General features: G+C 40.6%; 1 protein-coding gene across 2 annotated transcripts in view; it reads right to left on the bottom strand.

The window, feature by feature from the left end:
* The window catches only part of LOC124021619 (solute carrier family 2, facilitated glucose transporter member 1-like), a 37,823-nt gene that overhangs the window by 20,317 nt on the left and 5,223 nt on the right, over positions 1-12,283 (bottom strand). The window contains exon 1 of one of the 2 annotated variants that reach the window (XM_046336767.1): positions 4,827-5,133. The exons of the other annotated variant lie outside the window; for it this stretch is intronic. Within the exon in view, the coding sequence (XP_046192723.1) occupies positions 4,827-4,844 (18 nt within the window). The 5' untranslated portion in view covers positions 4,845-5,133. Of the gene's footprint in view, positions 1-4,826; positions 5,134-12,283 lie in introns of those variants that run through there. 2 annotated transcript variants of the gene reach the window in all.

Raw genomic sequence — 12,283 nt, 5'->3', positions numbered from 1 at the left:
CATCTTGGTATGAACGTGTTCTGTGAAAAGTAACGTTGCCACCTATTCATGTCATGTTGGATAAAAACAAGAGGCTGACATAATGGGACTGTACATGGGACGTGTGTCGCTGTTTGGGAGCCTTCTGATGTTAGCGAACCAGAGTTCCTACCAGCCAAAGAGAGCGGTTGAAGCTATATACTTCCTCTTTTGCGGGTGGCTACTGTTTTTGTTGTTATTATTGTTAAAACTCAGCTGTCAGAGTTGGTGCACAAATATTTTTTTCCTGTTTATATATCGAAGTATGTGTTTTTTATTTAATTTCTTGTATATTTTGTCATACACTTATCCATACATTCTTTATGACAAAGGTTTTAAATGAAACGTGAGCTCATCGTAATGTTGTTAAAAGTCCCATGGTTTGAATTCCGCTATCAAGCATACCAAATGATTAGAATACATAAGACGCAATAAGGTTGATGTCACCCTAATACAAGAAACCCACCTAAAACATAAGATGTCTATAGATTCCAAAACAGATACTATAAATGTGTTGTTCACTTCTCAGCCACAAACAAAAGAAAGGTGTTTTAATACTATTTGATAGAAAACTACATGTTCAGGTTGATGGTTCTGATAATGATGATGCAGGACTTTTTGGATTTGTAACTATGGTTATAAATCACACTAAGATGTGTTTCGCCTAATAGAAAAAAGACTATTAGGTCCTTCAGAATACCAACTTGTTGTGGGAGGAGATTTTAATCAAGTATGTAATTCTCAGTTAGATAGGTCTCATGATTCATCGCACTCTCAAACTGATCATTTCTGACCATGGAGCTGTCCTGTATAGTATCTTGCTTGATAGCTACAAACAGAAAGGCGCCTGAAGATCGCGCTTTACCACAACATTGCTGCAGAATAAGGATTTTTTTGACACAACTTTCAGAAAAGTTTAAATGATTGTTATTGTTTAATACAGATACAACTGCTCTTCCTCCCAGGGAAGGCCTGCCCACTGAAAAACCTCTCCATCACGGTTGACAACTCCACAGTGTCGCACTCCCAGAGTGCAAAGAACCTTGGCGTGACCCTGGACAACACCCTGTCGTTCTCTGCAAACGTCAAAAGAGTGACCCACTCCTGCAGGTTCATTTTCTACAGCATCCGTAGAGTACGACCCTACCTCACACAGGAAGCGGCTCAGGTCCTAATCCTGCCCAGTCTGAGAGCTATCCCTACTAGAGGCAGGTAAACCAGTCCCTCCAAGCAACCGTCTGGTGACACTGGCCACTGAGTATGACAACGACACTGGACTGATCAGTGTTGGAGGTCACCTTCGGATGTCTGATCAGCTGGTTCCTGACATCTTTCACACAGTGGTCCTGGACCCAGCTCATCCATTCACGAGGCTATCAAGAAATATGACGAGCAGCTGCGGCACCCGGGCATAGAGAGGGTGTTAGGCGAGTTCTGGATTCTGATGGGGAGGACAGCTATCTGCCGCTTCCTGCTTGTTTGCACCGAATGCAGGAAGTGGCGACTCCAGCCAGATGTGCCTAAGATGGCTGACTTACCCCCAGCCCAACTGTGGTTCCATCAGCCCTCATTCTATTTTACAGGTGTGGACCTTTTAGGGCCGTATCTTATCAAGATTGGCCAAATAAATGAAAATATATGGGGAATCACCTTTAAGTGCATGACCACCTGGGCTGTATACGTGGATCTGCTGACAAACATGGATATGATTTGTTCCTGATGAGGTTGAGATGCTTCATCGCTCACAGGTGAAAGTCCTTTCTGATCTTGTCTGACTGAGGAACAAATTTCAAGGTATGAGAGTGAGAGCTACAGGAGGCCTTCGTGGCTCTCCACCCACAGCTCCAGGAACAGTTGGCCAATCAAAAGATTTGCTTTGCTTTCAACCTGCCTAGTGCGACGCACTTTGGAGGATGCTTGGAAAGGCAGATCAGATCCATCAAGACTGTTCCGCAATCCACTCTTGGCACACAGACCGTCTCCAAAGAGGTGCTGAGGACTATCCTAAGTGATATAGAAGGGATCTTGAACTGCAAGCCCTAACTCTGTTCTCATGGTGGCGGCCAGACTCATTAGTACCACAGGTGGTCTACCTAGAGTCTGAACTGCTCAGGCGCAAAAGGCAGAGACTCAGCCAGGTTCTAGATGACCATTTCTAGCATTGATTCACAAGCCCGCCAAAAGTGGCACAAGGATAAGGAGGACCTTGCAGGTTGTGATGAAAGATCAGTCTCCTAGAGCACTCTGGCAAGTTGTTGCTGTTATAAGTCAGTTATCCTTGTAGCAGATGGGAAAGTGAGGATCGCAAAGATCCAAGTCAAGGATAGAATTTACGTCAGGCCTGTTGCTCGGCTCATCCAGCGGCCCTTCCTCAAGAAGCTACCGACCCTTAGCTGGCCTGTCAGCTGAAGCAAATCTGGGGGCGGCTGTAAAAATGACCATCTTATCTCCTATTCAAGACCCCAAATTTCTTTAGTTTTCTTATTGGAATAAGGTCACACCAATCATACTTATTTACTAGCCATTCAGCCGCCTTTATTCCCAGCATTTAGAGCAGGACTGTTGGAGGAAATTATGGTTGAAATGATTAATTATGTATACATTTAAATTAGAACCATCTATTTTAATACTATTATGTTGTGGTATGAAATGTATGGGTTCTTGGTTAAGCTTTTACTGAAAATGTAAGTAAAACAAATTAATTGTCTGTACCTTGAGGGAAAGGGAGAAGGATGGCATATATCTTTTCAGACAGATAAGAATGTTTGTTTGATGTTCCATTAGTGGAGAAAAGTATATATTTTAGACAGATTGGAATGTTTGTTTTATGAGGGGAGTAGAAGACAATTTCCAGAACTGAAGACAATTTGGATCGGAGAGGGTGTGAGAGACTGATGACGTCATTTTATGTTCTCTCCTCATAATGTAATGATCTTTGTATTTTTGGTCAGTACTCTCTTGAATTAAACGCTATTACCTGACTTTTAAGACTGGTCTCGATCTATTTCATGCATAATTAATGAATTTACAACTCATTAATGAAATAGAGAGAGTGCGAATTTGGTTTTGGCTACAAAACATATAGGAATTTAGAATTCCTCTAACAAGGACCCCACCAGGCAGGGCCATCAGTCAGTCAGTAGTTTTCTATCCTGATGACCAATCATTTTCCCCACCAGCTCATTCTATCTCCTGAGGAAAAATATGTTTTAGTTTCTGATGTTGATTGTGCGTGCAGCTAAATAACCACAATTAGTATCAGAGAGAGTGGTGTTGTATGTGTGTGTGGATCTTCATTAAAACCATTGAGCTGGAAATACGGCTTCCTCTGGAAGGACACCCTGTGGTGGTTGCTACTGGCCAAAAATCCAGCAACTACATTTTTATTCTTATCTATTATTAGTCCTTCAAATTTCATAACCAAGCCTTATTTTTTCACCGGGGAATCTGAAGGGGAGATGAAAGTGTGTGTGGGGGTGAGGTGAGTTTGTGGGTGTGTATTGAATAGTTTGATGGCTTTGATAACACTTTGAAGATGCTGCTACTAAATGTAATTTCCTTTTGTACCCCATAAGTTAGATTTTCAGGAAAAAAGTAATGCAAGGGAGACAATAGTGTGGATATAAAGAGCACTGAAAAGCTTCATCAGAAAGTTAACCCATGAGCAAGGGCATTACCCAAATGTAAACAACGTTAAATGAGAGAGCGAAAGCCAGAGTTTGGGATCACACACTCACTCACTAGACTCTAGTCACACACTTATATACATACTACACCGACACACACACACCGACACACACATACCGACACACAGACACATAGACACACACACACACACACACACACACACACACACACACACACACACACACACACACACACACACACACACACACACACACACACACACACACACACACACACACACACACACACACACACACACACACACACACACACACACACACACACACACAACCATATAGACCAAGGCAACCTCTGTTTAAAACACACAATTCAGAGACCATGAATGTGTGCCTCCTGGTAGCCTCCTTCACGGCACATGCTGTAATTATAAGGATACTGAAAAGTGCCTCAATGTGTGTTAGAATAATAATGTTATTGCCATATGGGGGGCAGGGTTCCACAAGTAATTCATTAATCTGATGTTTATACCATATAAGGCATACAACTAACTAGGATGATCATTTCTCAGAGTGAGCAATAAAAAAAATAAAACATGGTTTTAAATGTTGTCAGGCGGGGGAGACATGTACTTGTGTACATCTACATGAACCACTGACATAGGATGTCAACACAAACACCGACACACACATAAAGCGATCATGTTTTGACACTTGGTCTAACTCAAATAAAGTACTGTATGTTTCACAAAATAAACAATCCATCACAGACATGTTCTGCTCCAGGTATCAGAACCCAGTCTAGATTGATATGCAAGTTTGAGGCTTTGTTCCCTCAGACAAATTGAACCATCCTATTCTACCCAGCCATACTCAACAACACTAGATATTGCCAAAGATTAACATCTCAAACATCCTTTGTGTTAGGTAGTTTCAAGGGCAGAATTCAATATAGGCCTACTGTGCAAAAAAGTTGCAACAAAGCATCTGATATTGCATGACCTATTATTAATATGGCCATTTAAATTCAGCTGAACTGTCAAACTCATGTAGACAAAACCAACAGCACAGGTTACCAAGACTATCCGTTGGCCATCAGCATACCTTGGCTAATAGCATACCTTGGCTAATTTAACTAGATTTTAGATCTAACTTTGTCATTACCTTGCCTCCACCTTCCATATTTGATCAGTGAAGTAGATCGATGGTTGAAAGCAAGTCTTTCGGGACAACTCTTCAGAGGCAACTAAAATCCACAGGGCTTACTTACTACACCGTCGTAAGCCTTTTTCAATATTGATATCAACGTTTTAAAAAAACATTTAAAATACACAATTCCTTAATACAGTTTCATTATGCCGTCTTTCCTTATTTCTTGTATGTTGCGTTTGTAGACTGTTATAGACTCCCATGACTTGCTGCTAATGGACATAAGCCGGTTAATATAATTCAAGCAGGTTGCATTGTGATTGGCTGTCGCCAGCTTCCAAGCGAGCGCTTCGGACGTGAGGGATCAATGTCTGTTTATGAAGTGTGGGAGAGATCCTGTTTGTAACATATGGCTCTGATTGGTTGTGAATAGCTCGGCAGATGACGTAGCCCATAACAAACTACAGTACTACAGGAAAGTTTTATGTGATGGAGAGAGACATTTTTCCACTTCAGTCCATATTTATGTGTTACTTTGAAAAAGTAATCAAAGTATCTAAGGCAAGATAACTTGTTAATAGATTAGCATTTCAATAATCAATTAAAGACTATTGCTTATCACTGAAACATTTTTTTTATTGTTAGGCTATTTTAACGGTATAGCATTCACTATGTGCAGACGCTATTAAATGATAACAATCACAAAGACAAGATGATAAAATGTAGGCTCTCTCTGTGCTCAGGTGGAAGTGCATAGTAGTGTTGATGTAGGAAGATGGCCAAGGTTGAGTTCCTTGTGGATTAGATTAATTAAAAGTTCAAGCACTGAGGTTATTTATAAATGAGACCATATTGTGGGGTGAGTGATCTTCATGGTAATCATTCATTTTGTGATAAAAGCACCAAATTTGGTACAGATTATATCAAAACTCAAAAGATGTAGATAACGGTCCAACGCAGGTATGGCCCTGCGTTGGACCGAGTGTCCTGCCTGAGTGATCTGAATCGAGGATTATAGGGACTCTACGCAACTATATTCAATGTGCAGGACAAAATAGAGGCTATGATTAAGAAGTTGGAGCTCTTTTCTGTCTGCGTTAACAAGGACAACACAGGTTTTCCCATCATTGCATGATTTTTGTGTGCAAATGAACTCAAGCTTACGGTACAATGTAAAAATGTTATATAGCAAAGCACTTGAGTGAGCTGGGTAGGCAATTACGCAGGTACTTTCCTGAAACGGACGACACAAACAACTGGACTCGTTATCCCTTTCATGCCCTGCCTCCAGTCCACTTACCGATATCTGAACAAGAGAGCCTCATCGAAATTGCAAAAAGGGTTCTGTGAAAATTGAATTGAATTCTTAGGGCTAAGCCCCTTTTTTCTCAATTTCAACCTGAATGACGTGCCCAAAGTAAACTACCTGTTGCTCAGGCCCTGAAGCCAGAATATGCATAGAATTGGTACCTTTGGAAAGAAAACACTTTGAAGTTTATTGAAATGTTAAAATAATATAGGAGAATATAACACAATAGATATGGTAGGAGAAAATCCAAAGAAAAACCAACCAGACATTTTTGTTTTGAGAGACCATCCTCTTAGAAAGGCAAGTAAAAGGACATATTGAAAATTAGCTCCCTGGATTCAATTCCTTTGGCTTACACAGGGTGTCAGCAGTCTATGTTCAAGGTTTCAGGCTTGTAACTTCAAAAACAAATAAGAAATATCAGTTTTAGTACAGGGACACAGTCTTGGAAATTCGTGTTTGTGCGCGCCATGAAGACAGTGAACATACTTCTTTCCGTAAGAAATATTATAGTTTGATTACATTTTAGGGTATCTGAGGAGTAAATAGAAACTTATTTTGACTTGTTGAAACAAAGTTTAGGGGTAGATTTTTCGGATTTCTTTCTCTGCATGTTGAATGAGTGGATTACTCAAATCGATAGTGCCACCTAAACAGACTTTTTGGGACATAAAGAAGGATTTTATCTAACAAACGACAATACATGTTATAGCTGGGACCCTTTGGATGACAAATCAGAGAAGATTTTCAAAAAGTATGTGAACATTTAATCGTTATTTATGAATGTAGGAAATCTGTGCCAGTGGAAAAATATTTTGATGTGGGGCGCCGTCCTCAAACCATTGCATGGCATGTTTTCGTTGTAATAGCTACTGTAAATCGGACAGTGCAGTTATATTACATCAGTTAACCACATCAGTCAGCAGCTTCATTGCAAAAACTTGTCACATGCTTCTGTATGCAGATGCCAGTTATGTATGCTATTGCCCCTACGACTGACCAGGCTATGTTGGAGCTGCAAAGTCCTTATTAATTTAAAATCAGTACTTCATTCGGAAAAACTAAATGTATGCTGCTTTCTAATTCTCTTAGAAATATTTCAGATGGCTTACAGTACACATTTACACATTAGATGGTTCTTCTATTGAGCAGGTTTGCACCTATAAATATCTGGGCTTTTGGATTGACAATCATTTTACGTTTAAAAAACATATGTTAAGAAGTATAGAACTAGATCATGATTCTCTAAACCGCTGGGAGCAGATTGTACAGTCAACTTTCCCGCCAGTTCTTGCCCATGGTGACACCATTTATCGGAATGCAACAGCCACTATTCTTAAACCTTTGGATGTCGTCTACCATAGCGCCCTTGGCGCTAGGTTGGCTGATCTTCATCAAAGTCCTGTAGATCATTTCATTACTCCCTTTTTGTTTACAAAGCTTTACTACACAAACTTCCTTACCTACCTTGCTTCACTGTTAAAATAAAAAAATATGAGACACTAAACCCGTTCACAAGGATGGTTAAAATCTCAAGGTTTCACTGGTTTGTACCGACCGAGGTAAATCGGCCTTCAGTTTTGGTGCCCCCTATTTTTTGAAAAACCTACAAAATTCCCTACATGTTGACTCTCTGGAGCCTCCAGGGCAGTTTAGGACATACATGTTCAGTTAATTTAATGAGAATTGTGACTGTTTGGATTTAATGTAAATAATTGTATTTGTGGTGTTTGAAGCTTTAGTGTTGATTCTGTAATTTGTAGTTTATTTTATTTTTATAGAGTTTTTTACATTTGTTGTATTGCTGTCCGCTGGGCACAATTGTAAATGAGACCCTGGTCTCAATGGGTTCCCCTAAATAAATAAAAGTTCAATAAAAATAAATAAGTGCATCGAGGACTTCATTCTCACAGTGACCGTACGTACATATCCCAAACAGAAGCCATGGATTACAGGCAACATCCGCATCGAGCTAAAGGCTAGAGCTGCCTTTTTCAAGGGGCGAGACACTAATCCGGACACTTATAAGAAATCTTGCTATGCCCTGTGACAAACCATCAAACAAGCAAAGCGTTAATACAGGACAATCAAATCTTACTACACTGGTTCTGACACTCGTCGGATGTGTCAGGGAATGCAAACTATCACCAGTTACGAAGGGAAACTCAGCTGTGAGCTGCCCAGTGACGCAAGCCTACCAGACGAGCTAAATGCTTTTGATGCTCGCTTCGAGTCAAGTAATAATGAACCATGCATGAGAGCACTAGCTCTTCCGGATGACTGTGTGATCACACTCTCCGTAGCCAATGTGAGTAAGACCTTTAAACAGGTTAACATTCAGAATGCCGCAGGGCCAGATGGATTACCATGATGCGTACTCAGAGCATGCACTGACCAACTGGCAAGTGTCTTCACTGACATTTCCAACCTCTCCCTGACCCAGTGTCACGTTCTGACCTTGTTATGTCTTTGTTTTAGTATGGTCAGGGTGTGAGTTGGGTGGGTTGTCTATGTTCCTTTTTCTATGTTGTGTTTTGCGTTTGGCCTGGTATGGTTCTCAATCAGAGGCAGGTGTCGTTAGTTGTCTCTGATTGAGAATCATACTTAGGTAGCCTTTTCCCACTTGTGTTTCGTGGGTGAGTATTTTCTGTTATGTGTATGTCACCTTTCAGAACTGTTTTGTTTCGTTTCTCCTTTGTTATTTTGTTTAGTGTTCTCGGTTTAATAAATATATGATGAACACTTACCACGCTGCGCTTTGGTCCTCACCTCATTCCAACGACGATCATGACACCCAGTCTGTAATAGCTACAGTTGGTCGGAAGTTTACATACACTTAGGTTGGAGTCATTAAAACTAGTTTTCAGCCACTCCACAAATTTCTCGTTAACAAACTATAGTTTTGGCAAGTCGGTTAGGACATCTACTTTGTGCATGGTACAAGTAATTTTTCCAACAATTGTTTACAGATAGATTATTTCACTTAAAATTCACTGTATCACAATTCCAGTGGGTCAGAAGTGTACATACACTAAGTTGACTGTGCCTTTAAACAGCTTGTAAAATTCCAGAAAATGATGTCATTGCTTTAGAAGCTTCTGGTAGTCTAATTGACATCATCAGCGTCAATTGGAGGTGTACCTGTGGATGTATTTAATGTATTCCTACCTTAAAACTCAGTGTGCCTTTGCTTGACATCATGGGAAAATCAAAAGAAATCAGCCAAGACCTCAGAAACAATTGTAGACACGCACAAGTCTGGTTCATCCTTGGGAGTAATTTCCAAACACCTGAAGATACCATGTTCATCTGTACAAACAATAGTATGCAAGTATAAACACCATGGGACCACACAGCCGTCATACAGCTCAGTGAAGCACAGGGGTGGCAGCATCATGTTGTGGGGGTGCTTTGCTGCAGGAGGGACTGGTGCACTTCACAAAATAGATGGCGTCATGAGGAGGGAAAATTATGTGGATATGTTGAAGCAACATCTCAAGACATCAGTCAGCAAGTTAAAGCTTGGTCGCAAATGGACAATGACCCCGAGCATACTTCCAAAGTTGTGGCAAAATGGCTTAAGGACAACAAAGTCAAGGTATTGCAGTGGCCATCACAAAGCCCTGACCTCAATTCTATAGAAAATTTGTGGGCAGAACTGAAAAAGCTTGTGCAAGCAAGGAGGCCTACAAACCTGACTCAGTTACACCAGCTCTGTCAGGAGGAATGGGCCAAAATTCACCCAACTTATTGTGGGAAGCTTGTAGAAGGCTACCCAAAACGTTTGACCCAAGTTAAAACATGTAAAGGCAATTCTACCAAATACTAATAGTGTTCTGACCCACTGGGAATGTGATGAAAGAAATAAAAGCTGAAATAAATCATTCTCTGTACTATTATTCTGACATTTCACATTCTTGAAATAAAGTTGTGATCCTAACTGACTTAAAACAGCGAATTTTTACTCGGACTAAATGTCAGGAATTGTGAAAAACTGAGTTTAAATGTATTTGGCCAAGGTGTACATAAACTTCCAACTTCAACTGTATATGTTTCAAACAGATCACCGTAGCCTCTGTTCCCAAGAATGCCAAGGTAAACTGTTTAAATGACTATCACCCCGTAGCACTCACATCTGTAGCCATGAAATACTTTGAAAGGCTGGTCATGGCTCACATCAACATCATCATCCCAGACACAAATTCTCCAATTCTCCAATTTTCATACCGCACCAACAGATCCACAGGTGATGCAATCTCTATTGCACTCCACACTGTTCTTTCCCACCTGGACGAGAGTTACACCTAGAGTACAAGTCAAAAGTTTGGACACACCTACCCATTCCAAGGTTTTTATTTATTTTTACTATTTTCTACATTGTAAAATAATAGTGAAGACATCAAACTATGACATAACACATTTAAAATCATGTCGTAACCAAAAAAGTGTTAAACAAATCAAAATATATTTTATATTTGGGATTCTTCAAAGTAGCCACCCTTGTAGAAAATAGTAAAAAATTAAGAAAAACACTTGAATGAGTAGGTGTGTCCAAACTTTTGACTGGTACTGTATGTGAAAATGCTGTTTATTGACTACAGCTCAGCGTTCAACACCATAGTGCTCATCACTAAGCTAAGGACCCTGGGACTGAACATCTGGATCCTGGACGGGCCACCCCCATGTGGTGAGCGTAGGTAACAACACATCCGCCATGCTGACCCTCAGGGGTGCGTGCTTAGTCGCGAAGAGTGCATGACAACACATCTTCCCCCTCAGGAGGCTGAAAATATTTGACATGGGCCCTCAGATCCTCAAAACGCTATACAGATGCACCATTAAGAGCATCTTTACTGGCTGCATTACTGCTTAGTATGGCAGCTACTTGGCATCCAGCCGCAAGGCGTTACAGAGGGTAGTACGTACAGCCCAGTACATCACTGTGGCCGAGCTCCCTGCCATCCAGGACCTCTTTACCAGGCGGTGTCAAAAATGGTCAAAGTCTCCAGCCACCCAAGTCATAGTCTGTTCTCTCTGTTATCGCACAGCATGCGATTCCAATGCACCTGGAACCAACTGGACCCTGAACAGCTTCTACCCCCAAGCCATAAGACTGCTAAATAGTTAGTTAAATAGTTAACCAAATAGCTACCCGGAAAATCTGCATTGACCCTTTTTGCAATAACTTTTCAGGCTCATCACATACGCTGCTGCTTCTACTGTTTACTATCTGTCACTTCATTCCTAGTTACATGCACATATCTACCTCAATTACTTCCTACCGCTGCACGTCGACTCAGTACTGGTACCCTGTGTACACAGCCCAGTTATCGATACTCATATATTTATTATTACTTTTATTATTACATGTTTTACTTTTCTATTATTTCTCTATTTTCCTTCTCTTTTCATTGTTGGGAAGGACCTGTAAATAAGCCTTCCCTGTTAGAGTCTACACCTGTGGTTTACGAAGCATATGACAAGTAAAATTGGATTTTGATCAGAACATCCTCCGCCTTGTTTTGGGCCAGCATTATAAAGGTTGAAATAAATAAATAAATAAACATAACCCGGAAAGAGAAGTGTGGCATGAACCTTGGTGCAGGAATAAACAGCACACGACTGACAGGAAACAAATCCTTAGCCAATGACTTGACCAAGTTCTTGTTAGTCCTGAGTTGTTAACTACGGCATCGTGGTAATCCCAAGCTGCTCTTTTTTTAAATTCAACCTTTGCTTTGTAAGATGGGTGCCACAGCCTCCAGGTGCCAGATCTGTGATGGCTTGATATATAAATATTTTCAGGACACATAAATCTGCAAAAGTTGGTGCTTTTATCACAAAATGTATAATTATTATGGGAACGTCAGTTTAGCTGCCCCACTAATACAATATTTGCATTGGAAATAGATTTAGTATTGAACCTGTTGAAAATCAGGAGGAGCAATTGGACGTCAAATGAACAATAAATATTTTGTATGGACTCACATTCTGGCTGAGTAGGCTCTGGCATCATGCTACTATTAGTGGCCTCACTGGCCTGGTAATGACAAGGAAGACGTTATGTCCACTTTTAAAACATTTAGTCATGTGAATGCCTGAAAATTTAGGACAATGGCCATTGCTTATAGTAGAAGAATAGAGGCCAGTTCCATAAATGGTT

This window comes from Oncorhynchus gorbuscha, linkage group LG03 (genome assembly GCF_021184085.1).
Source record: "Oncorhynchus gorbuscha isolate QuinsamMale2020 ecotype Even-year linkage group LG03, OgorEven_v1.0, whole genome shotgun sequence".
In the NCBI taxonomy this organism is placed as follows: Eukaryota; Metazoa; Chordata; class Actinopteri; order Salmoniformes; family Salmonidae; genus Oncorhynchus; species Oncorhynchus gorbuscha.
Note: the sequence above shows the minus strand (reverse complement) of the source record. Positions and strands in the feature narration are given on the sequence as shown.